The sequence below is a fragment of the Mustela erminea genome, chromosome 12 (genome assembly GCF_009829155.1).
Source record: "Mustela erminea isolate mMusErm1 chromosome 12, mMusErm1.Pri, whole genome shotgun sequence".
Lineage (NCBI taxonomy): Eukaryota > Metazoa > Chordata > Mammalia > Carnivora > Mustelidae > Mustela > Mustela erminea.
The window spans coordinates 73236022-73263421 of NC_045625.1; the positions used below are offsets into that span (position 1 = coordinate 73236022).

Sequence of the window (27400 nt, forward strand, 5' to 3'; positions counted from 1 at the left end):
ATACTGCTTCTCGCAGTACCTGGTCCCAACAATTCACCTTCCTCTTAGCATGAGTCCTCAATTCAGAAACCCTGCAGATATGTTCGTTGATTTATGTACACAATTATTCACTTAGTCAAGAAGATGTATTTATCTTTTACCAAATTTCAGGCACTATTCTTCAGTATGTGCAGGGGATATATTAGTGAACAACATATATTCACCCCCTCTCTCTAGCGGGGGGCCGGGGGCGTTAAAAATAAAGAAACAAATACAGAAACTCAAATATAACCATAAATAAGAATTAAATAAATGGATTAAATAACTAGCATGTCAGGTAAGTGCTAAAGGGAACTAGAAAGCAAGGAAGGGAGATGAACATTGTGAGTTGATGGGAAGAAGTTGCAATCTGAAATAAAGTGATCAATGAAGACTTTATGGGGAAGATAAAAAAAAATTAAAGTTTTTTTTTTTTAATTGAGTTTATTTATTTGAGGGAGAATGCATCCAAGAGTGGAGGGATGGGGGCTGGGGAGGGTCAAGAAGACCACTGAGCAGGAGCCTGACTTGGAGCCGGATCTCATGAAGATCACGACCTGAGCTAACATCAAGAGTCAGATGCCTAACCAAATGAGCCATTCGGTTGCTCCTGGGGAAGATGAAATTTAAGAAACAATATAAGGTGAATGTGGGAGACGGCAATGTACGTATTTGGGGACTGAATGGTACAAACAGAGGCAACTGTCAGATGGAAAGCAGAGGCAAAAGTGTACCCGGAGTAGTCAAGCAACAGAAAGAATGTCAGCATGTGGAGGACAGAATGAGCAGAGTGGAGAGGAGAAGGAAGAACTCAGAGAGGAAGCTGGAGGCCTAGACTGCTAGGGCTGTCGAGGCATTTTGAGGATTTTGTTTTTGCCTTGAGCGAGCCGCGACAAGATTTAAGTGATATGATCTGAGCTATGTTTTCACAGAAGCTCCCTGGATGCTGTATTAGAGGCTGAATGGGAGGGAAGACAAGATCAGGAAGACCAAATATTGGTTGAAAAGAAGTGAATTACCGGGGCATCTGGGTGCCTCAGTTGGTTAAGCATCTGCCTTTGATCAGGTCTTGAATCCAGAGTCCAGGGACAGAGCGAGCCCTCCCCGCACCAACCGCCCCCACCCCCCAATGACACCCCAACCCTCCCGCGCCCCGCCCCCGCAAATGCCCTGCTCAGCAAGGAGTCTGCCTCTCCCTCTCCCCCTGCTTGTGCCCCCTCCCACTCTCTCTCATATAAATAAATAAAATCTTAAAAAAAAAAAATGTGAATTACCCAAAGATGTACCTTCTACTCAGTGAAGATACAGAGCAGAGGTTGGCAAATAGTGATCCACAGGTCAAATCAGGCTCTCAGCCTGTTTTTGGATGATGTATGAGATAATAATGTTTCTTACATTTTAAAAGGTTGAAGAAGGAGATGAGGCTACAGAAAATGCGCATGGCCCACAAAGCCTAAAATACTTAAAACATGTTTTCCAGCACCTGATATAACACATCTAGCTGGAAGTAGGTCCTCGACAAAACTATAAGGCGAATGAATACATGAGTAAATTATTTGCCAAAAGTAGTATAGTTATACAGGTGTCAAGGAACATTTGTGTCTTTACCCCAACCTTCAAAAACAATGTCACTTCCATTGACCTATTGAAAAATAGTCTGTTTTTCAAAACAGTAACCTAGAAGGCATTTTCTCACATACACAATGTCCTAAACAACTTTTAGGCAAAGTGAAACAGCAAAAAATAAAATAATAAAAAAACATTTTTATAGAACTTGGAAACTTTACAAACCATTTTCATGTTCATTATCTTCTTTAATCCTCAAATCAACTCCATGAGATAGGTATTATTTGTTTTTTAAGATTTTATGTAAATATTTGACAGAGAGAGATCACAAGTAGGTAGAGAGGCAGGCAGAGAGAGGAAGGGAAGCAGGCTCCCTGCTGAGCAGAGAGAGCCTGATGCGGGGCTTGATCCCAGGACCCTAGGATCATGACCTGAGCTGAAAGCAGAGGCTTTAAGCCACTGAGCCACCAAGGCGCTCCTGAGATAGGTATTATTTTCCCATTAGAAATTACTACATCTTTGGATGCCTGGGCGGCTCTGTCGTTAGGCATCTGCCTTCAGTTCAGGTCATGATCCCAGGGTCCTGGGATCAAGTCCCATATTGGGGCCCTTGTTCAGCGGAGAGCCTGCTTCTCCCTCTCCCTATCCTGCTCATGTATTCGCACGTGCGCTCTCTCTCTCTCTGTCAAACAAGTAAATAAAATCTTGGGGAAAAAAAGGAAATTACTACATCCTAAATCTTTACTGATTTCTCAAGAAAAGTTGAAATCTTGAATGTTACATCTGTGAATGCTGAGGTTGGGATGTTCTTTTTTTTTTTTTTTTTTTTTTTCCTATGGAAGTGTTAGATGCTAAAATCAACAGGTATTTTCAGTTCAAGATGGCTGACTAGAAAAAAATACTTACTTTCTATTTCTTTTGAAACCATATTTAGGGGCGCCTGGGTGGCTCAGTGGGTTGGAGCCTCTGCCTTCGGCTCGGCTCATGATCCCATGGTCCTGGCATCCAGCCCAGCAGTGGGCTCTCTGCTCAGTGGGGAGCCTGCTTCCTCCTCTCCCTCTGCCTACTTGTGGTCTCTGTCTCTCAAATAAATAAAAAAATGAAATCTTAAAAAAAAAAAAAAAAAAGAAACCATATTTAATAAAAGGATAGAAACACCAAACTTAACACCAAAGCCAAGAGACTGTGGAAGTCATCAACCACAGAAAGATTCTGATACCTTTCTAGAAGGCAAAAAGTGAAATGTAGGCGTGGTGGACAGAATGATCAAGTCAAGACTACCCTGAGAAGGGGCTGCACAAAGCCAGTTTACTTCTGCTGAGCCTCAGTTAGAGTAAAGAGAGAGAAGAGGGGCTGACTACAAGGAGACAAAAGTCCAGAATAAAAGTTCATTTAATGAGCTCCAAGGATCACTCAGTCGAATTACAAGAGATTGTTGGTGAGCGAAATAAGGGAAAGGGAACGAGTGGCCAGCCACAGGTTATTAGCTAGAGTTCACTGTCATTACTACCAATTCCATCCAAGGCTGCCCACCCACGGCTTCATTTGCCATAACTGAAGATAACTGCCTTATAAATGGTCAAAGGAGGAGCAGTCTTTCTGGCAACTTTATAAATAGCTGTTATTGTTAAAATATTTTCATTCATGACTAAATCAATCACTTTAAAAAAATTTTACCTTGACAAAGTCTATCTCAACCTGTCTGCTTCTGCCAAGCCATAATATTATCTAAGGACAATGACTTCCCAACTAAATTATTTCATCTTACGAGGACAAGTAAGAGAATGGTCTGTATTTTGGAAAAAAGCACCCTGTCCCTATTCCCATTTGACAAGAAAAATGAAGAGGTAGATTTTTCTGGGATATCCTTATCCAAATTTCCTTTTATTGTCCTGAAGTCCTAACACTCATCATGTTTAATTCTTCCTCCTTTAGGAAAAAAAAGAGATAGAAATCATATGACTGTAATTTATTGTTTTCAGATATGTCAGATGTGACCACCTTTTTCAGAGTTCCTCTAAGAAATCTTTGCCCAAAATTTCTACAAACTTGCTATTTCTGTTAAAAAAAAAAAAAAAAAAAGAAAATCAAGAAATTGTTCCTTACTGAACTCTCCTCAAATGATATCAAGGAATTATGGCTAAACGTCATAGCTGTAAATCATTTCTCCTCCTAGAGAGTTTAGAAAGGCCTTATAATATTTGTCCTTTTCTGCAAGCAGAATGTGCGTCTGTGTGCGACCTTCTGCGTCCCACCAACCTCAAAGTGTCGTAAGGACAGAAGTCCCCATTTGCTCCACCAACAGAGCTCTAAAACTAATTCTGTAGCATATGAATCATGTCCACAGCTATTTCAAATACAAGAAATAAAAATATATACAAAACTTTAAAATGTATACACATTTTTTTTAACTGATCAGTATGATTCTTGGTTCTGAAACTTTTGCATGTCATATTCGTAATGTGCAACATCAGCCCCATGAGAGAGAAACAAGTCAGTGAAGTAAGTTGAAGGGCTGCCTGGGTGGCTCAGCCAGTTAGGCATCTACCTTCAGCTCACGTCATAATCCCCAGGTCCTGGGATGGAGCCCCGCCACGGGCTCTCTGCTCAGTGCAAGGCTGCTTCTCCCCCTGCCTGCTGCTCCCCCTGCTTGTGCGTGCTCGCTCTCTCTCTCGATCTCTCTCTGACATGTAAATAAATAAAATCTGAAAAAGAAAATGAAGTAAGCCAAAGAAAGGAGATTCAAACTAGGTAAAGCCATGCGTAAGGTGAGATTATTTTGAAATCTTTCTCAGCATGCGGAAGCTTCCAGCTCCTAGACAGAAATACACGTTCCCCTTGCCACACTCCCAAGAGTAGGTCTCCCCTCTTGTGCATGAGAACGTCTAGAATTACATGTATGTGCCAACGATGTGGAGGGAACCTGGCTGGCATACTCCCAATGACCAAACTGTATTGGTCTGACTTTAGTCCATTACACTGCTCCACTATTAACTTGAATAAATGATGGATTTGCTTTCGAGACTAGAACCAGCTTCTCATCTATATGGAACCATCCACCGGTGCATTCCTTTCAGGTGGATAACAATTTATCTAGACTATAATCTTTATATATTTACATAACATCTTCAAGTACCATCTTACCTATCTGGATCCTTCCAAGTAGACCAAAGAGCAAACCGGGTCTGCAAGGCTGAATTACGATTGTGGGATGGTACAAGGCTCGCAACTGATGGTCCCTGACCCCCGTCTTCTGAGATCAGAATCCAGTGTGGTCCTTGAACAAAAGAAGACTTCATATTGGGCAGTGGCTGTGCTCCTTGTGAGTACAGCAGCACCGTTCTCAGTACCCTAAGAACTACAAAGAATAAAAATAAAAATTTAAAAAACGCTCACACACACTCCAGAGTAAGAGCTCTGGCATCACTCGGGCTGGGCTGGGTTCGAATGCCGACTAAGGCACTACCGTCTGTGTGACCCCTGCCAAATTCCCAAAAAGAAAGAGCGAGCTCACCTGCCGGAAAGGGAGGCCACGGAATACACACAGCATCTAGTCAGGTCAGGGTTAGGAGTCGGATCAGAAACAACCTCTGCCGCTTGCCAGGTGACTCTGGTGGCCTGGCTTCAGGCCTCACAGGGAAGCAGGGAAGTTGCCTCGAGCAGCAGGCCACCCCTCGCAGCGCTAGGGGGCTCCCGTGCTCGCTTGTTTGGCGGGCTCAGGGGAGGGCTGGCAACTCACGGCGGGGGCGTGGGGACCACAGCAGTCCCACAGAGCTCCCCACAATATGGCTGCCCGGAGGCGGCCATATTGGGTCTAATCAACTCAGGCACGTCAGAAGGAAGTCCCAGGCCCTGGAGGTTGGTGGGCGGGGCCTTCCAGGCCCTGGAGGCTGGTGGGCGGGGCTCTGAGGCCTCGTCCTTTGCCCACTGGCATACTCACTTCCCAACACTGGGCCTGCTCCTCCCTTCTCTGTGACGTGCTCCAGGCATATATCACAAGCACCGGGCTGGGTTGCTCAGTGCCTGCTAGACCTCGAGAAGAGTTAGGACCTCCGAAGGCGCTCTCCGAGTTTCATACTCTTGTCTCGCGATCGTTTGGCACACTGCAAGCGCTACATGGGCAATCTGCTTAGTAAGTTTCGTCCCCCGCCCCGCCGCCGTCCCCTGCCAGGCCGATGTCGCCCGCTGGTCTCTCCTGCCTGCTCAGCCTCCCATCCTGTCCGGCACCACCCGGCTGCTCCGGCTGCTCCGGCTGCTCCCACACCTTCCCACTGCCCTGGGCACAGGCCATTCCACCGGGATCGGAGGCCTTTACCAGCTAGCTTTCATGTGGAGCCAAAGAGACGGTATCCGCTCCCTCAGGCCGTGTGTTCCCCTGTGGGCCTCCTCCCCTCGGTGAACTGGAGGGACCCTCCGAAAACACCTGTACGGTCTGCTTGTACCTCCATCATGTGCAGACCCTCGAGAACTGTGAGGATCCCTCCACCCCGGCAGAAATTCACTGTCCTGCCTTCCCAACCCCAGCAGACAGTCGAGGCTGTGAAGCCGAAACCATCCAGTTACCTCCCCCCTTCCTGCCCAAAGGCATTGGGGGAGAAGGTCCAAGAAGTGTCCAGAGAAGGGAAGGAAGATTTGGGAGACACCAGAGGGCCGGATGATGGGAACAGGACCCCCCACAGCAGTGGGGATATACTGTTGCCATCCAGGCCCCTGGAGACCGGTGGACTGCTCAGTTCCCACCAAGGCAGCCCTGCACCTGGGGACCCATCTCCCAGTCCCTCAGGAGACAGCTTGGGGGCCAACACTCAGACACCTCGGGTGAGCTCCCCCTCGCCCCCAACAGAAAGACCTGCTGTCACTTTAGAGGGCCCAGCTGGTGACGTTGCTCCTCTTCGGAAGCCTGCTCCAGAGGTAGCAGTGCTCTCCGACCCAACCCCAGGCTGCCCCTTGCTGCAGGAGACATCAACACAGAAAGTGGTGGCTGAGAACCATCGGCCTAGCCAGAGCACACCAGACCTCTTGAGGAAGGTCACAGAGGCGCATAAGCCTCGAGGCAAGCCATCCGAGCACCCCTTGCCACCAGTATCTGCCACCAGGAGGCCCTCCAAAAGGAAAATACCCATGCCACTTTCTGTGCCTCTGCCATCAGCAATGCCATTCCAGTGGGGCAGAGGAGAGTTGCCCCCACCTCCCAAGCTTCCTCGCATAGCTTTGGGCAGAAACCTGGGCATTCTGGACAATACCGAGGGGCAGGGGAAGATGATCTTGGAGGGCGGAGCAGAGATCCTGGCAGACAACGGGGCCACTCAACCTGCCCCTTCCTCCCCCCTACTTGCCTCCAAGACTACAGACTCCCTGCCCCCGGCCATTGACACATCACAGGTCCCTGGTCCTACCACCGACTTGGCTGACCAATCTGCCAGGCCCCCAATCCCATCTGTCCCTCCACCCTCCCCAACAGAGACTACTGATCAGGGAACAGCACCTGGAGCTCCAAACTCTCCCACTCTGGCTGTTCCTACTGGCTCTCCTCCCCCTGGGGAAATTCCACTTCAGAAGGAACACCCTCTTCAAACAGTCATCCGTACAACACCTACTTCCGACCCCCCGGCTCCTCCTAACACCTCAACCGTCTCATCACAGCTGCCCTCCTGCAAAGGAGAATCCCCAACTCCTATGTGTGTCGATCCCCCCCCTCTTTTCCCACCCACCCCTCTTCCAGTCCCTTCCCCAAAGAGTCCTGGTATTTTTGTGGCGGCATCAGCCACAAAGGCATCAGCCAATTGGACATCTGGCCATACTTCCAACGCTGATGTCACTGACATGGACACGACTCCTGCTCCTCAAGCTATCACGTTCAGATCTCCCCGGGGCCCCGGGGTGAGCTCTCCTTCATTATCCCAGGGCCGTTGCAACAGGACGCTGAAGCGCCCTGGAAGCACTCTGGCCTCTACCATCCCATCAAAACTGATGGCCACCTGCCCCAACATCGCCCCTCAGCCCACACAGGGGACACTTGCTGGGCAACAGCAGACAGCCGTTCTTCCCAGTGCTGGCATTCCCACTGGCTTTCTGGCGAATTCTGGAACCACCACCGTTCCAGTAGGCAGCACCTCTGCAAACTACAGCTCTACTGGAACCACCACCGTTCCAGTAGGCAGCACCTCTGCAAACTACAGCTCTACGCCTGAGGCCATGGATACCTCACCTCCCTCACAGGCCGTTGTCTTTCGTTCACTGCCTCAGTCCAAGGCAAACCACTTAGCATTCCACAACACACCACCCACTAGCAGCCACACCACCAGGTTACCTGGCAAGGCAGCCATGACACGCATAGCAATTCCTATCCACTATGCCCCACGAATCCCCTCTCAGCCCGGATCGGGGAACCCAAAGGGGCACTAGCCTGGCCATTCCTACCCGCTGGGAAAGCCAGTAGCCCCAACACAAGCCACAGGCCCAACTGCCTCTCTAGTCCCACCATCCAGAGATGGCAGGAAGCAAGCAGGCCTTGCAGCCTCTGCATTTGGCACCACTGTCAAAAAGCAGAAGGCCTTTGGTTCCAAGGCAGGTCTTCTCCCCGGTGCCATATCAACCGCTAGTGCCCGTGCAGTTGCCGCTGGGATACGTAGTGCCAGGCTCAGCGGCTCCCTGCTCACACTTGCCCCTCTAGGCCCCCACATGTCAACAGGACCTGCAGCCCCCATGGACGGTGGGAGCTTTGGGGCTGCTGTGCCTATGCCAGGCCCTGCTCGCTCACAGGGACCCGGAACATCCCAACTTGGGGCAGGGCTGCAGGAGGCACCCAGCACCACTTCCGCTCCTCCTGTTGGTCAGACAACAACGGCCCTCTCTCAGAACATTCTGGCTGCTGCCGGAGGAGGGGCAAGTACTGTCACCTTAAACCCGGTTACCTGGGTCCAACCTGTCCAAAATGTGGGAGAGGCGGTAGTGGGACACCACAGTACAGTTTCCACTGCTGGAGGTGCTGGTGGGCCCAGTACCCTTCAGTGTGCCCAAGGAACACCTAGACAAAGAAAATCGTCTCCACGTGGAACACCAACGACCAAGGGCAAGCGAAACACGTCTACTTCCAACTTGGGCTTGGAGTCAAACACCAAAAGTCAACCCGCCCAAAGCAGGGGTGGTCCGATTATGGGACACGACAACACGGCTCCCAACGTCAGAGGCTGCAGTGCGCCCGTTACTCGCAAGGGCGTCCACGGCTCAATGAAACAACGAAAGCCAGGGGTAAGCGCTACCACCTCACAAAAGAGGCATTCGACATCGAGCGACGTTCATGCTTCGCCAGGAAATCTGAGCCCTAGGGGCCGACCTGCCGAAAGCACGGGCAGTGCACCTGTCCGAAAGGACAACGCTCGCCCCACCATCGCAGCCTCTGGTGTGCCCACGACACAGAAGTGCTCACACAGAAGGGGCTCGCCTGGCCACACGACCGCTCTTGTAACTCCAGCTTGTAACACCACCATGTCTACTTGTAACACCAACTCGGTGCTTCAACCCACCACTACTTGTTCCCTCCTTCCGCCAAGCACCTGTGGCGCACCTGCCCAGACTGGACAAGCTGCCCTTCCTGCATTCCATCAGGATAACTCTGCCCCACCTGATGCAAACTCTATAGACGACATCGTAGCCATGATGGCGGCCCTTTCTATCAGCAAGCGCCCTCAGAAGACTTGCAGACTACCTGGCACTGACATAGGTGGTGCTAGGGGAATCAGCACCACATCTTCTGTGACCGGGAACGCCAAGGGTCCCCCATCCACACAGACCACACGGAGCGCCCCCAACCACAGCACTGATGGTGCAATGGGGGGTAGCGCCAAGACCTTTTAGAAACATACCCTCTGAACACGTAGGCCTGCCCCTAGTCAGAGTCCTCCTCTGACTTTGGAGAAACCAGCAATGTGTTCCGAGGGTCCTGGCCTACTGTTCCTGTGCCCTGAACATAGCCAAGTCACCTTCATAAACTGCCCAGGGCTTCCTAGGAAACTACCAAGGTCCTTTCTTTTGGGAAAGAGACATACCAAGTTCCTACCAAGTTCCTGCACATTGTTAAGTGACAGTAAATGGACTTTGCTGTGCTGTAGGGGGGCTCAGCCCCTTCAACTGAAACTGAACCTGTTTTCAGTAGTCAGAAGGAAACACCCTTTGCGGGTTTACGTTTTGGAAGATGAGGGGCACCCGAGTCCAGTTAAGTAGTACACCAGATTCGAGAAGTTCCAGATACAGTTCCAGAATAGAAGAAAGCGGCATGTATCATCAACGGTGCCTCCCCCCCTCCACCCCCCTGGCTCCCTGGCTTGGCGTTAACTTGGCTGACTAAAGCTCTGAGCCAGTTTTGCCTCCTCCTGCAACTGGCAGAATGGCGTCTGCTGTCTGCTGTCTGCAAAAGTTCCTTGCCACATGCCTACTTGCCTCAATGGACCCTTACCTTTCCCAAACTGAACATATACTTCTCTAGCTATAAAACTTTGTTCCTGTTAACCTGCCTTTGCTCATGTGCCTTTTTGTCTCAACAGTGGAGAAACAATTAACCTATGTGAGTGGTGATGGGTTCAGCCAGAATTAACTCTGTACAATTTTCTGTGTATCAGGGGCTGGGATGTGGAAGTAGCCAGACTGCTAGTGCTGACTCCTGAGATCTGCATTTTGACTATAAGGGATGGCAATCCCTCCCCTCTTCCCTCTGTGTTTCGCTCTCCTCTCCCCCTACTCGACCTCATTAGTGGCGGGATAACCCCAGATGTGTCAGAGGACGCCACTCTATGATTTTAGTTTCTAAACATGTTGAATTTCTTTCTTTTGTGCCTTCTTACTTAATTTAGACTTAGGCTAGTCATTCTTATATGTTCCCTCTTCACCCAGAGAGGACAGATTTGAAATTAGAGGAACAAAATGAGTAAAAGCAGTATCTGCTCTGTAATTGTTGTAAATTTCATTTACTTAGAATTTATCACTGTTGCTTCAATACAGTAGAAAAGATCCTCTTCGATAATCAGCCCTGCTCAGGTCTAAATCACTATAAGGCATAAAATCGCATGTTACAATCATGCCGAATTCTTGCTGACCCTAAACTTTTCTGAATCTCAACGAAACTTAATAAAGGAAAAATTTCAGGGGCGCCTGGGTGGCTCAGTGAGTTAAGCCGCTGCCTTCGGCTCAGGTCATGATCTCAGGGTCCTGGGATCGAGTTCCGTATCGGCTCTCTGCTGGGCTGGGAGCTTGCTTCCTCCTCTCTCTCTCTCTGCCTGCCTCTCTGCCTACTTGTGATCTCTCTCTGTCAAATAAAAAAATAAATAAAAATAAAAATAAAATAAAATAAAGGAAAAATTCCTGATATTGTGGAGTTTTCATTCTAGCTGGAGGGGAGTAAAATACAGGCATGTAATTTATCTGGTAGATTAGCCAGTTACAAATGCTGTGGAGAATAAAGAACATCGAGATTATAGGCAGTGGACAGGATAAGTTTCCCTAAGTGGAATTTGAACAGGCTAGAGGGAGGTGAATGAATCAAATATCTGAGCGGAAAGCATTCCAGATGAGGAGGAGGATCGCTGCAAAGACCAGAGGGAGGGGTACCTGATACCCTCTGGAAACAGTTATAGATTAATGTGGCTGGCATAGAATCAGCAAAGGGAGGGAAGAGAGGAGGAAAGAGATGTGGGTTGAATTCCCTGCACCATTTATTGGTTGTGCAATGACAAATGTTAGCCCCAAGCTTCAAGTGTCTCAGCAAACTCATTGCTTTTTTTCCCCATGGCCTATTTACCTTGCAATATTTTTGGAAGGCTAAAATAAGGTAAGGAAGTAATTTGTAAACCATGTCCTTATTCTTCTATAAATAAGGATAGATGCACAGATGATAGGTAGGTAAGTAGATAGACACCCAAAGAGATGGATGGAGATAGAGTATATACATACATATGCATGCTTAATGAGTTCCTTAGGCAATAGTGTTTTAGTTGCCTTCACCAGGCAATTAGAATAGGAGATCCCATTTTAACAGGAGCATAAAAGTGCCTACTTTTATGAAGAAAACACGTGGAAAAATATGATAACTGAGCTTAAAAATGCACAGCACTAAGCCTAGTGCAACATTTATGAGATTAGTCCTGTAAAAACAAAGAACACCAGCACACAGAGGCTGCTGGACCCCTCCAGGCACCCTGCTGCCTGATTCATTTACTCTAAGTTGTTTATTACAGTTCCAGAGGATCAAAGCTCCTGCTCCCTGACTGCAAAGAATCTCCTGCCCTTTGTAGTCAGAACTGCCTCTCAGAAGTAGAGCTGAAATCCAGTTTGCTTCTAATATCCTGTACCCTCTCTCAGCCATGCCTGGTAATGTTGTCAGGGACAACTTTTAAAAATTCGTACTTTCTGACTTTTTTTTTCTTGAAAGCCTTCAAGCTAAAAGTAATATTCTGATAAGGCAAACATTTAAATCTGTGAGAGAGGCAAAGATGATTTTGAATTTCATGTTTTGATGAACCAACAGAGTAGAAGCAATTTTTTAAACATTTTCTTTTATTTTTATGAAAATAATACATAAGCATAATAGCAACTTGAATAATATTGAAATGCAACACTTCTCTCTCAAGCTCCTCTCTCCAGAGACAGGTTTTTGCTACTTTGATGTTGTCCCCATGATTCTAAACATCGTGCCTATCCTGCTGCCTCATATTGTACCCATTTTAGATAATGTTTTTACCACCCTAACATGTTGAAGATAAATTCCACTCCCACTGTTTTCTCTCCCTCTTCCTTTCCAACACCTCATATTCAATTAATTTCGCTGTTTCTGTTTTGTAAGTAACTTAACGTACATTTGCTGGCTTTATTGGTGAGGGAAGTGATAGCACAGGGCTAAAAGCTCTGGTTCCGGTGATGGGCCACTTGAATTAGAATCACATCCTACCTTATGGGGTTGCATGTGATAAGCAAATAATAATGCACTCGCAGCCTTTAGAGAGTGACACACAGGAGAGCTCAAGAAATAGTAGCTGTTATTTATTTTTTACGTCATTAAGTTACAACCTAATCTCTTGATATTCTCTGTGCATGAGACTGTCCCATAAGCTGCTCTGCCTTGCCTTACCCCTTGTACAATTCACTTTCTGTCAATAACATGTTTGCTTTTGTTTGTGCTGGTAGCATTTACATTTTGCCATACAATTATAGCAAAGTGTTCTGTTTTATCCACAGCTTGGCTGTAAGAGTTGAAAACCAATAAACTGTATTGACTAAGTATTGCTTAGTCCTGGAGAAAACAGTGTGGTAGGATTATATTTTCTACTCTTGTCATTATGGTGCTTCTACTCGTCTTTGGCATCCTCTGTTTAAAATCATGCTATATATTTTTTTAAGATTTTATTTGACAGATAGAGAGGAGTCCAAGTAGGGGGAGGGACAGAGGGAGAAGGAGAAGCAGGCTCCCTGCTGAGCAGGGAGCCTCATGTGGGGCTCAATCCCAGGAACCTGTGATCATGACCTGAGCTGAAAGCAGACACTTAACTGAATGAGCCACTCAGACACCCCTTAAAATCATGCCCTTTTTAGTTAGCTTTATACTTCAGTTATTATTTTCTCCTATATAGATTTTTAATTATTTTTCCTAAAATTTTAATTTTTGCTTCTTTTTTATCCTTGCGCTATTTGCACATTAATAAAATATTTTCAAACTCAGTAGTATTTACTTGGTTGGGTCCCTTTCTTTCCTAGAACCCTGGCCCCTCCCCTTCTCAGTTTGGAAGCTACAACACCAAAGTAAGGATATGATCCTAGGAGAAAGCCAAAAGGGTTACTCAAACTGGTTTTAAATTAAGCCAGAAATGCTGACTAATCACTAATTATGAAAAATGCATAATTCTGGCCTACCACTCTAATTTTGTGGTTTTGTGACAGAAACAACAATCTGGATTTCAACCAGTACTTGAGCTAATTATGACGCAAACAGTCTGTTTTCCATATTGTACCAAATACTGGTTTAGGCCTTTGAGAGCTCACCAAAGGCCCCATACATTTTATAAGATTAAAAATTGTGTATAGCATTTTGGGCAACAACTCTGGTCAGTAATAAGCAAAATATTTTCCTCACATATATTTCTCAAGAATGAAAAGGTAGCTTGAAAAAAAAAATTCAGTGTTTCAGACTCACAGGTCTGCATCATTCATGACCTAAATATATTCATTTTAGAGTCCTAGAAAATACCTGAGTGTGATGAGCCTGCAGGGGCACTTCCTGACCTAATCACTGCTGTGATCCTGGAGTGATGTGATGTAACCAGGCTTCCCCACAGCAGACTATACTTCCCTGAGATAAAGCTGGAAATGTTCTTTTCAGCAGTCCCCAAGACAAGAGTGTTGTCCTCAGATACCCCTTCCAGATAGGAAAACTGAGGCTGGCAGAATCAAATAGATACTAAGAATAGAGCCATGACATGGATCTCCTGATTTTGTCTGAGGCTACAGGTGTGAGGAGGGCAACCAAACCAAGACAAAAGCACGCCTGAAAAATTGTCTCTGATACGAATAGTGCCTTTGTGTTAAGTCCATGCTAAGTTTGACTTCAGAGGCTTAGAAGTAGATTTTCATAAAATGGAGGGCAAATGAAAGTTTACGGGTAAGAGATGGGCGTGGGAGTCCTTGGGGTAAAGGGTTTAAAATGGAAGTTCAGTTTCTAGTTTTCCATTGGGCTAATTCAGGCTGTCACATAGAAATTTGGAAACACTGGCTATGGTGAAATACCTAAGTTAGCCACATGGACAATCAAAAAATATTTTTCCAAGGCGCCTGGGTGGCTCAGTCGGTTAAGTGCCTGCCTTTCGCTCAGGTCATGATCCCGGAGTCCTGGATTGAGTCCTGTATCACCTCCCTGCTCAGCAGGGAGTCTGATTCTCTCTCTGTCCCACCTCAGTCATGTTCTTTGTCTCTCAAATAAATAAATAAAATTTAAAAAGATATTTTTCTGGATAGAGATATCTTTCTGCTTCCCTTTAAAAGAATTTCACCGAATATTTCAAAGTTACGACAGGAAGTTGAGAAAGTTCTATGCTTGGAATTTGCATTTATCATTGCTAACAAACACATTTGTAGTGCTGACACTATGACAAGAACTATCCTAAATACTTAACAGATAGTAACTCACTGAATCCTTATAATAGCAACCCTAGGTGTACCTGGGTGGCTCAGTGGGTTAAGCCTCTGCCTTCAGCTCAGGTCATGATCTCAGGGTTCTGGGATTGAGCCCTGCATCAGGCTCTCTGCTCAGCAGGGAGCCTGCTTCCCCCACCACCACCTCTGCCCGCCTCTCTGCCTACTTGTGATCCCTCTCTCGCGCTGTCAAAAAAATAAAATCTTTAAAAAAAAAAAATAGCAACCCTAAAAGTAGGTATTACTCATAATATCCCCTTTGGGGGGGAAACTTTTGGGGGGAAATGAGAAAGGATAAATAGCTTGTCCAATGTCACACAGTAAGTAGGTAACAAAACCCAGGGATTAAAATCAGAGCATCTAGACTTTTATCATTTGGCTGGGTTACCTTATTATAAGTTGTGTTTAGGAAGAGGACTAAGTTGATAAGAATGATCTCAAAGCAGAAAAGAGAAATGAGAAAATGAATGACAGCAGAAACTGGGGAGGAGTGAAGTTTAGAAATTGCTGGTAATAAAACCTAGGAATAATAAGAATCTGGCTGGATGTTAATCTCAGGCAGTCCCTAGAACCCATTGAGAAGTACCTTTGTTTTCTTTAAAGTTCAGAAAGACTGGTTGAATGAAGAGTAATGAAAAATAAAAAAGAGAGAGAAAGGAAAACAAGGTAACTTAAGTGAGGAAAAGGAATCTTTCCCCTCTAAGTAGTAGGAGAAGAGGGAATTTGTGGGAGAGGGTGGAGATCTCCCTACTAGGTGTCTAGGCATTTGTACCAGGATGAACATGGAGAAAAATGGTGACCACTGTACTAGTTTTGATAAACTCTCAAAACCAAAGCCTCTGTTTCCAAACGTGACATACACTTACAGCATTCCCACTGAGCATTAGACACATCGCTAAGTGTACTTCCAGTCGTTTTGTCCGGAGTAACAGTTGCTCTGAGGGATGAGTTCCCCATGGCCCCAAACTCAGTGGCTTCAAACACATTTATCCTCTTACAGTTCTGAAGTTAGAGTCTGAAAACATTTTCACTAGGCAGAAATCAGGAGTTAACAGGGCTGTGCTCCCTCTAGAAGCTCTAAGGGAGAATCCATTCTTGCCTTTACTCACTTCTGGTGCCTGGCAGAATTCCTTGGCTTTCGGGAATCCCTGCTTCATCGACACACTGTCTTTGTCGTAAAATCTCCTTCTCCCTTTCTCTTAGAAGAACGCTTGGGATTACTTTCCAGGTCCATCAGATAATCCAAAGAGTATCTCCCTCTTAAGGTCCTTAGCAATCCCATCTGCCAAATCCCTTTTGTCATTTAAGGTGACATTCTCAGGTTTGGGTGATTAGGACATTGACATTTTGGAGCAAGGGTATTATTCAGCCTTTCATATGGTAGATCCTATTATTTTTTGAAGGTGCAGGAAAAAAAGAAGCATAGGGAAGTAATTTGTCCCAAGGCTTTACCATGCTTCAGAGTGACAATTTAAATTCTGGCATGCTGGCTTAAGACACACTCAACCAATGTTAACCAGCATTCTTAACCACAGTGCATGTATGCTTGATTAAGAGTCACACGTTTTGGGGCGCCTGGGTGGCTCAGTCAGTCAAGCATCTGCCTTCAGCTCAGGTCATGATCCCAGGTTCCTGGGTCAAGCCCATATCAGGGTCCCCGCTCACCAAGGAGTCTGCTTCTCTCTCTCCCTCTGCCGCTCCCCCTAGCTCATGCTCTTTCCACCTCTCTCTCTCTCTGTCAAACAGATAAATAAAATCTTAAAAAAAAAAAAAAAAAGAGTCACATGCTTCAAGACCATATTGGATAAAAGACTACGTACTGTCTCCTTTTTCGCTGGTGTATTTATGAACATTGCCCAGGGCAAAAGAGTTCAGAAAACTGCCATTCAGGCTCACTAAGAGAAAACGTTTATTTTTCAGTTTGCACTTGGTAATGGATGATTTTTTTTTTAATCGAATATGTCACCAAGCAGTGCTATCCCCACTTCATATACTTAAACAACAAAACTATAGATGCAAAGGTATGAGGGACTTGTGGAGGGCAGAAGAGGAGCTAGTACCAGTTGCCAGATGCCCAAGCCTGAATGCATCCTATCCAGTCCTGATTAAACATCTGTTCCCAGGGACTGTGACTGATCACCCAGCACCTGAGACCCTATACCCCAACTTCAAGATTGAAATTAGCCGAGGGATCACAGATCCTTATACTAATCACTAATCCATAATGGGCTATCCCCATCCTTTGTGGAAGAGAACTTGGCACCTTGAAAATCCTTTTCTGCTTGAGAAAGAGCAGAGCAGCCTTTGCTTCTCTGGCCGTGACCTCCTGTGCTTTGCAAAGGTGATTTGGCAAGTGCAGCTGCAAACCCATCTCCAATATCATACATCTATGGAAAATTCCAGTCAGGTTTTAGACCCAGTCACAGTACATTTTTCTGAGGATCAGTAATGATTTGCTGAGGATCAGTGATGCTCTCTGTATGCTGGCTGACAAGGGCATGATCTCTGTGCTTATTATACTCCCTTTGTCAGCTCCACTCTGACACAGTTGTCCGCAGGATTCCTGAGGAATATTTGAGGTATTTAGGCACAATTTCAGGAGCTGCTCCAGCTGTATCCTCTCATTTCTTAATCAACATTTTCCAGTTGGGACTCTAAATAATTCAATCTCGGTGGGTTATCAGAGCCATTCTGCCCTACTCTGCTTCATTTGAATCTCTCTGCCCCATAAGGTCTCCCTGCCTGACGTCAGGTATTTCCCATCATTCTGATTCTCAGGAGCCGGGGCTACGAGAGTAATTGACAAGTTCATTAGCTCTTCCATTTCTTTCCCTCTTGATTGTTTAAGTGTGATTTGCTAGAAACTGTGTGTTTCGATGTTTTGCAAAGCTCAGTGGTGCAGAGACAATAGCGGAATTCTGCCCCAGGAGAAAAAGACATTCTGTTAATTGTTCTTTTCTTATAGAACAGAAAACAGATTCATCCATCACATAGTTACCCAACGTTTCTCTAAGTGCACTGCACAGGATCTGCTTTAGACTGGCAACTCCCTGCCTTTTCTGTTGGAAGGTACTCTGCATTCCATAAAAGTCTGGACCAGGAGACACTGGGATGAGCCTCTCAGCTATAGACTCATGAAGTTTGGCTCCCTCAGATTTCCCATCCTTATACTGCTGTTGTGGAAGGAATGGTTGGCCAAATTCTTGGTCAGAAGTTTATATTTCCTGGGCCGCTGGGTGGTTCAATGGGTTCAGCCTCTGCCTTTGGCTCAGGTCATGATCCCAGGTTCCTGGGATCAAACCTCACATCGGGATCTCTGCTCAGCTGGGAGACTGCTGCCCCCGCCACTCCCTCGCCTCTGCCTGCCTCTCTGCCTACTTGTGAGCTCTCTCTCTCTGTCAGATAAATAAATAAAAATCTTTTAAAGAAGTTTATATTTCCTAATTTGTCACTTATCTTTTAAATCTTTTAACTCTGTTTAGATTACCTTTTGCCATGTAGAATTTTTTATGGTTTACAAAGTCAAATCCATTGTCTTTTTCACTTTCCCGTTTTGTTTAGGGAAAGAATTCATCTTAACAAAAATAGTATTTCTGGGGCACCTGGGTGGCTCAGTTGGTTAAGTTACTGTCTTCAGCTCAGGTCATGATTCTGGGTCCCCTGGATTGAGTCCTAAAATTGGGTTCCCTGCTCTGCAGGGTGCCTGCTTCTCCCTCTGATCCTTTCCCCTTCTCATGCTCTCTCTCTCTCTCAAATAAATAAATAAAATCTTTTTAAAAAGATTAGTGTTTATCACCCTACCTTACATTCTTCTACATATTTCTTTTCTTATAATAAAATATTACTAAATGCCTGAACTACAGGCTGTCCTCGCTCTGCACAGTACATCTCTGAATGAATTGCAGGTCCCATGCTTTAGTTAAATAATCCCAGTCCTGGAACAATGGAATTCACATTTCAGTTACCACCATATATTCAGGGTTAGAAAGTACCTAAAGACAAACCTCACAGCTAGGTCCTCAGAACTCAAATAACCACGTAGGTAACAGATGTGCGCCATGATCAATGGTCACTTCTTTCATTGTCTGCCAGGGCTGGGTCATTGGGCATATTATTCAAGTCACACCCAGAAAGCAAAACGTGTCATTCTGCTGCTTCCTTGTCCTCCTAGTGAACATCCACATCACAGATCACAAAGCAGGATAATCGAGATCAGGAGCGCGAGGCAACAAAGACAAGCAGGTTGAAAGTGAAATTCTCATAGAATGTGAAGGGACTATCATAGAGATAGCTGCCTCTGGAAGTGTTGAATCTATAGGCACAGTGAGAGTAAATAGGCAGCCAAAGCAGTCTAGTAAAGGCAAAATCAGTACCTGAGGAGAGTGGTCAGGACAAGAGGATGAAGATGTCTGAGCATAAATGACATCAGGCAAAAGCTTCACATTAAAGACTTTCAGATATATTTCCCCACACTGAAAGCACAAAAGATAAAATGTTAGAAGCCGATTACAAACTCAGAGTGAAGTATGAGAATCTCCCAAGGTACAGAAAAGATTCTTCCTCTTTATTGTAAACTATACGGCAAGAGGAGGGCAAGGACTGTGCAAACTAGTCTTGATTCTTCCTGTTTTCCCTTTAAGACAGACCCTCTCTTTTACAGTGGTTTTAGGTTCATGACAAAATTGAGTAGAAAGTAGGATGTTTACCTATATCTCCTGCCCCCACATAAGCAATGTCAACTTCCCGAAACACCAGAGTGGCATAATTGTTATAATTGAGGAGCCTACATTGAAACATTATTATGACTCGGAGTTGACAGTCACCTTGATTCATTCTTGGTGCCCTACATTCTATGGGTTTGGACCAATGTCTAATGACATATACTTATCTGTATAGTATTATATAGAGTAGTTTTCCTGCCCTAAAAAATCCTCTCAGCTCTGCCTCCTTATCCCTTCCTTAACCCTAATCCCTGGAAAACTACTGTTCTTTTTTATTGTCTCCATATTTTGGTCTATTCCAATATGTCATAGAGTAGGAATCATACCATATGCAGACTTTCAGATTGGCTTCTTTCACCTAACAATATGCACTTAAGTTTCTTCTATAACCTTTCACAGATTTTATTTTAACCCTGAATAAATATTCCAGTGTCTGGATATACCACAGATATTCATCCATTCACCCACTGAAGTATGCCTTGGATGACAACAAGTGTTGGTAATTAGAGCTGCTATATATATTACATCCTTATGCAGGTTTTTATGTGGACTCAACTTCTCAGATCCTTTCAGTTAATACCAAGAAAAGCAATTGCTAGGTCACATGGCAAAAGTATGTTTAGTTTTTCTTTTTAATTTTTTTTTATTTGAGTATGGTTGACACAGGAGATTATTTAGTTTCAGGTATACAACATAGTGAGTCAACATCTCTATAGGTTATTCTGTGCTCACCACAAGTGTGGCTACCATCTGTCATCATGCAACATTATTAGAGTATCATTGACTATATCTTCTATGTTCTACCTTTTATTCTTGTGACTTAATTCATTCCATAACTGGAAGCTTATATTTTGTACTCCCCGCCACACATTTTGTCCATCTTCCCTGTGGCCACCATCAGCTTGTTCTCTGTATTTATAGGTCTGATTCGCTTTTTTTTGTTTATTTGTTTTAGTTTCATATAAAACCACCAAACTATCTTCCATTCACACCAGCAACACATGAGAGTTTGTTTTGCTCCACATTCCTGTCGGTAGTCAGCATCGGATGTTGTTGGTGTTCTGGGTGCTGGACTTTCTAACAGATATGGAGCAACTTTCCTATAATCACTTATTAGTTTCAGAAGTTCATTGATATTTTTCTGATTTTTTTACATAGACAGTAGTGTCATCTGCAAAAATAAAGACAATGTTAGTTTCTCCTTTTCTTTTTAAGATTTTATTTATTTATTTGTCAGAGAGAGAGTGAGTGAGAGCGAGCACAGGCAGACAGAGTGGAAGGAAGAGTCAGAGGGAGAAGCAGGCTCCCTGCAGAGCAAGGAGCCCAATGTGGGACTCGATCCCAGGACGCTGGGATCATGACCTGAGCCGAAGGCAGCTGCTTAACCAACTGAGCCACCCAGGCGTCCCTAGTTTCTCCTTTTCAATCTGTACTCTGTACTCATTTCAATTCCTTTCCTTGGCTCATTGCATTAACTAGAGTTTTCAGTATAATGCTGAGAGGGAGTGTTGAGAGGGAACGGCCTTGCCTTATTCCCAATCTTAGCAGGAAAGATTTTATTTTCTCACCATTAAGTATGATGTTAGGGCCTCATATAATGAGTTAGGAAGTATTCCTCTGCTTTAACCCTATGAAAGATATTGTGGAGAATTGGTATAATTACTTCCTCAAATGGTAGAGATAATCAGTAAATGCATCTGGGTCTGGTGTTTTCTGTTTTGAAAATTATTAATTCAATTTTTAAAATAAATGTAGGCTTATTCAGACTATCTAATTCTTTTTGTGTGAGTTTTCACAGATTGTGTCTTTCAAGGAATTGGTCTGTGTTATCCAGGTTCTTCTCAACTGTGTGGGCATAGAGTCCCTCATAGTAGTCCTTCTAACACCTATGGAATATGGTGATATCCTTTGCTCCATTTCTAATATTAATGATTTGTCATCTCTCTTTCATTAACCTGGCTAGAGTCTTTTTAATTTTGTCTTTTCAAAGAATCAGATTTTGGTTTTGTTGATTTTATTGATTTCTTTTTTTCAATTTCTCTGATATTTTGCTCTGATTTCTACTGTTTCTTTCTTTCTTTCTTTCTTTTTTTCTGCTTACTTTGGATTGTATTTGATCTTATTTTCCTAGTTTCATAAGGTAGAAGCTTAGGTGACTGGTTTTTAGATCTTTCTTCTTTTCTAATTATGCATTTATGCTATAAATTTCCCTCTATGCTTTGTTTTCACTGCATCCCACAAATTATGATCTGTTCTCATTTTCATTTTCTTCAAAATATTTTAAAAATTCTCCTGAGATTTTTTTTGGACCCATGTATTATTTAGAAGTGTGTTGTTTGGGGTGCCTGGGTGGCTCAGTGGGTTAAGCCGCTGCCTTCGGCTCAGGTCATGATCTCAGAGTCCTGGGATCGAGTCCCGCATCGGGCTCTCTGCTCAGCAGAGAGCCTGCTTCCCTCTCTCTCTCTCTCTCTGGCTGCCTCTCCGTCTACTTGTAATTTCTCTCTGTCAAATTAATAAATAAAATCTTTAAAAAAAAAAAAAAAGAAGTGTGTTGTTTAATCTCCCAAGTATCTGGGGATTTTCTATCTCTCTATTAGTTCTTGATTTCTAGTTTAATTTCAGTGTGGTCTGAGAGCAGACATTACAATTTCTACTGTTTTAAATTTGTCATGTTGTGTTTTAGGGTCCAAAATGTTGTTTGTTTTGGTGTACAGTCCACTTGAGCTTGAGATGTGTATTCTGCCGTTGTTAAATGAGGTGGTCTTCAGATGTTTGTTATATCCACTGGTCAGTGGTGTTGTGGAATTCATGTTCGTACTGATTTTCTGCCTGCTGGATCTATCCATTTATGATGAAGGGATGTAGACATTCCCAGCTAATCATGGAGTCATCTCTTTCTTCTTACATTTTTATCAATTTTTGTCTCACAAACATGGATGCTTTGTTGTTAGGTACATACACATTAAGAATGGTTATGTGTCCTTGGAGAATCGACCCCTTTATTATTATATAATACCTCTCTTTGTGCCTGATAATTTTCTTTGTCCTGAAGTCTTCTATCTGAAATTAATATAGCTACTCACACTGATTCATGTCGGCATGGTATATTTTTCTCTACCCATTTACTTTAAAGCTATATGTATTTTTATATGTAAAGTAGGTGCCTTATGGTTAGATCTTATTTTTTGGTCCTCTCTGATGATCTCCCTCTTTAGATTGATATATTCAGACTGTTGCAATTTAAAGTGATTATTTATATAATTGGATTAATATCTTCCATATTTGTTACTGTTTTGTATTTGTTGCCCTTGTTCTTTCTCTCTCTCTCTCTCTCTTTTTTTTTTTTTTTTTAAGATTTTATTTATGTACTTGACAGAAAGAGAACAAGCAGGAGGAGCAGCAGGCAGAAGGAGAGGGAGAAGCAGTCTCCCCTCTGAGCAGAGAGCACAACCCGGGACTCAATCCCAAACCCCAGGATCATGACTGGAGCCAAAGGCAGATGCCTAACCCACTGAGCCACCCAGGCACCCCATTTTCTTCCTATTTTTGTATGCCACTCTTTTTCTGCCATTTGTGGTGTTAATTAAGCATTTTATATGATTCCATTTTCCACCATTTAAAAATCCAGACTTGAGACACTGGATAAAATTAACTGCAGTAAATAAGCCTTTAGTGATGTGATGTTACAATGTGGGGACATGGAAGCAGTCCAGAGTCCTACAACTAGATTTCAGTCTTATAGTAAGACAGTGTCCCTTAGCTATGCTCTTCAAAAATGCCTCTTGGTTTTTTTCCCCCACCTGCTGGCAGGGACAGAATGGGTGGACAGGGCTGGAGTTCAGTATTGCCCTTCCTCTAGTTCAGTTAGACTTTGACAAAACCCCAAGAGGTTAGGGCTCTGGCAAAACAGCTTCTCTTGAGTACAATCCATAAGAGTGACTGAATGCTCTGATGTATTTCAAAATTGTGCTTTTTCTCCTCCCCTTGCCAGAACCCTAAGGGGATTTTTCTCTGATCTTCAAAAAGACAATCTGGTAGAGTTCCAAGAAGGAAAACTCACCAAAGTATGGGACTTCCCTGGAGTTTTTAACTCACAGAATTTATTTATTTATTTATTTATTTTTTACAGTAAACCTCTAGCAATTTGCCAATTCTAGTTCAGGTTTTCCTACCTCTGTACTGGTTTCTATAGATTTCTGCTCTCAGGTTTCTGCTCCAGTAAGTTGTCCTCTCTATCTGCCTATTTGCCTCTCCAATTTTGTGGACAGTGATTTGCTCTTGTGATCCCACTCTCCTAAAGAATCCAAGAAGAACTTTTGATTTTCCAGTTTGTTCAGCTTTTTGCTTATTAGGACAGCCGGAAACTGAAAGAAAGAGACATTTACAATGGAAATACCTGTGTTAACTCTAAGTATTTCTAATGTTTTCATTATGGCATATTCACTAAATATTAGGTTTACTATTTTTAAAATTTGTCTATACCTTTATAACCAACAGGAAACATTTCTAATGTCTTGTCAGAAAATGTTTAAGGTCATGGAACTGTCCTATTTTCTCATTAAGATCATTTTAAATAGATCAGCTTGCCTCATCATTTTTAGCAGTTCAACAAGGAAGGACAGCCTGTATTTTATTTCTCCTATATTTTAATTCCCACATATGCATGGGATCCTCTTCTGGTTCAATGACATATTGACGTACCACCACAGCTTTTTATATTTTTAAAACTTTGGAGTATATTTTGATATTGGATATGGACATTTCTCTCTTCCTTCCAACTATTATTTTACTTTTACAAATCTGTTTTATGGTGACAAGTCATACTTGATCATAATGACATTTTTTTTTCAATATGCTGCTGGAATCCATTTGCTACTATTAACTAGAATCTAAGAACTTAAAAGAAATGTACTTTTAGCAACCTATGGTTGCTTTATTTGGGTATATTTTTAATGTCCGATTTTTTGGTGAGTGTCCTTCTAGCTTTATTCATTTATTGTTTTCAATGAATTGGAAAGCAACCAATGTCTCTCTAAGGTGTAGATATCTGATTATGCTTTCCAATTCCACAAAGCTGTTTGTATTTTCTACTCAAAATATAAGTTAATATTGGCTACATACAATTTATTCAATAGTCATCCACTTTGTCTAGATCTTCAAATGTGTTGGTATAAAGTTAGCATGGTAGACTTTGGTAACTTAGAAAAAAATCTCTGCTTTAAGGCTAATCATATCTCTATCACCTTTGTCAAATATTGCTTATTCCAATGGTCTTTTTAAAAGAACAAAATTTTGGGTTTTTTTTTTCTAGGTTACAGTTTTTCTTCTCTATTTTGGCTTTTCTGCTTCTTAATTTTGTCCTTGTACTCTTTGGATTTACCGTGTTCTTTTTCTATGTCTATTGTCCAATTCCTTTGAGAGCCATTTTCAACAACTCAGCCAGCTCTGTCAGCCATGACATAGCCACTGCATCATATGCCTTTAAAACTTAATCTCATATACCAGGTGAAGACTCAGCAGCCTTATTTTGCTTTCAAAATTGTCTATGGCCTTAGGTCCTTCTCCTGAATTAGCACGATCATCAGGGAAAATTCTAGTGGGTCTTCATGCTGCTTACATGGCTTGCCTTTCCTTCAGTTTCATCATAAAAAAAACAGTATTTCTACTTTTTGGTGTTGGTCCAAAACTTAGCAAGACTTCTTTGTAGTCTATTCAAATCCAGAAAAGTAAGCAAGTCTTCATACACAGGCTTACTGAAATGTCATAATTTAAACTATATATAACCTAGAACCATGGTCCTTTCAAACAGTCCATAGTCCCTCTTTCTAGGTGTCCGGAGTTTTCCATTCCTACAATGCCTTTTAGTTTGTGTCTTAAAGTCTTCCTCCTGCTTCTGGGTATACAGCTGACCCTTGAAAACCACAAGTTTGAACTGTTCAGGTCCCCTCATATGTAGATATTTTACAGTACAGTACTATGTGTATTTTCTCTTATGATGTTTTTAATAACATTTTCTCTTCTCTATCTTACTTAATTGTAAGAATACAGTATATAATACATATAACCTGTGAATTACTTAATAATTGACTGTTTATGTTACCAGTAAGGATTCCAGTCAATAGCAGGCTAATAACAGTTAAGTTCCCAGGGGAGTCTAAAGTTATACATGAATTTTTTGAGTGCACAGAGCATTAGGGTCCTCTAACCCTTGCATTGTTCAAGAGTCAACTGCATATTCAAAGGAAACATAATCATTACTTGAAGAACTATCTGTACTATGTTCACTGTGGCATTATTCACAACAACTGAGGTATGGACACAACCTAGGCGTCCATAGACAGATGAAAGAATAAAGGAAATGTGGTCTATAGATATACAATAGAATATTTTTCAACCTGAGAAAAGAAGGAAATCTTATCATTACAACAACATGGATCAAACTGGAGGTTATTATGCTAAGTGAAATAAAGAGAAAAACAAATAGAGAAATACAAATACTACAAATAGAGAAAAACAAATACTACATGGTATCACCTACATATAGAATCTAAAAATTGAAAAATTAAACTTCCTCCCAAGACAGTTTTCCTTAGCAATATTAAGCACCCTGTACCATGTGTCACATAATTTTCTTACTGTTTGTACTAGATTACAACCCCATGGAGCCTGTTATATTTATTAGAGTATCTGGATTATAGTTTATCATGTTTTTCTTTGTAGTTTATTCCTTCTACTTCTGGCATCAGAACCTCGTTTTTCCTTAGGAGAAGTTCTTATGATTCAGGTACATTGCATATTGCATGTCCCTGCCCTACCCCCCATAATTTGGGCCTAGTAAGCCACTGTATTTTATATATACTCTATGGGTCTTGTATACTTATTTCTCTATTTTATATCATTTTCTCCTCCAAATTTTAGTCTGGTTATTTTTTAAATTGACTTTAGTAATCCTTTCTTGTGTTTGACTAATGTAATATTAAACCAATCCACTGAGTGCTTCATTTCCACTATTGCTTTTTTAATTCTAGAATTTTCCTTTTGTTGCTTTTCACTGATAGTTTCACTTAAACTGCACGTGTTGTTCATGGACTTTCTTGAATACACTATTCATGGTTTTTAAATAATAGCTTTACTGAGATATAATTCACTTTCCGTACAATTTAAAATGTACAATTTAATATGATGTTCTTCTATTGCCACAGTCAATTTTACATTTTTAATCACCTCCTCCTCCAAAAGAAAATGAAACTTACTAGTAGTCACTCACTCCCCATTTCCCCCAATCCTAGACAACCACTAATATACTTTCTGTCTCTATAGATTTACCTATTCTGTACATACACATGGAATCATATACTATGTAGGCTTTTGTGTCTAGCTCCTTTTATAACACTCTTTCAAAGTTCATCCACACTCTAGTATATATGTCAGTACTTCATTTCTTTGGATGGCTGAATAATATTCTGTAGTATGGATATATCATGTTTTACTTTTCCATTCACCAGCTAATGGACATTTGGTTATTTCCACTTTTTTGGCTCGTAGAAATACTGCTGCTATGGCTGTATTTGTGTGCAAGTTCCGTGTGTAAGTCTAGCAAATTTTTTTTTAAATTACTAGTTTTTTTTTTTTTTTTACCTGTTTTTGGTTTACAGAAAAATTAAGCAGAAAATAGAGTCCTCATATATTCCCTCACCTCTCTACCTAACTTCTCCTATTATAACATCTAACACTAGGGCAATACATTTGTTACAGCTAATGAATCAGTATTAATATGTTATTATTGATTAAAGTGCACAGTTTAGAGTTCACTCATTATTTTGTGCATTATAGAGGTTTTGACAAATGTGTAATGACATGTATCCGCCATTATAGTATCTTACATAGTAGTTTTACTGTCCTAAAGCAACACCCACCACTCT

The 27400-nt window shown here is 42.8% G+C and overlaps 2 protein-coding genes across 4 annotated transcripts in view; one reads left to right on the forward strand and one right to left on the reverse strand.

Moving 5' to 3' along the window:
* LOC116570709 overlaps window positions 1-5630 on the reverse strand; it is a 233628-nt gene extending 227998 nt beyond the window's left edge. The window contains exons 1-3 of one of the 3 annotated variants that reach the window (XR_004277533.1): window positions 5099-5615; window positions 4729-4861; window positions 4249-4289 (exon numbers count right to left, since the gene is read on the reverse strand). The gene's annotated coding sequence lies outside the window, so the exon portion shown is untranslated. Of the gene's footprint in view, window positions 1-4143; window positions 4184-4248; window positions 4290-4728; window positions 4862-5098 lie in introns of those variants that run through there. The other 2 variants (XM_032308189.1, XM_032308192.1) reach the window with 2 other exon arrangements.
* A 70-nt stretch (window positions 5631-5700) lies between these two features.
* LOC116570015 (nuclear pore-associated protein 1-like) lies at window positions 5701-7989 on the forward strand. The gene is made up of 2 exons (XM_032306513.1): window positions 5701-7690; window positions 7742-7989. The coding sequence occupies exons 1-2, from the start codon at window positions 5701-5703 to the stop codon at window positions 7987-7989; spliced, it is 2238 nt and encodes a 745-aa protein (XP_032162404.1).
* The last annotated feature ends 19411 nt before the right edge of the window (window positions 7990-27400 follow it).

What these genes read in the sequence shown, in the direction of transcription:
- LOC116570015 (XM_032306513.1), top strand. Translation starts at nt 5,701, where the DNA reads ATGGGCAATCTGCTTAGTAAGTTTCGTCCCCCGCCCCGCCGCCGTCCC. An exon ending in AACCACCACCGTTCCAGTAG is followed by an intron (nt 7,691 to 7,741) that starts GCAGCACCTCTG and finishes CCGTTCCAGTAG; the next exon opens with GCAGCACCTCTGCAAACTAC.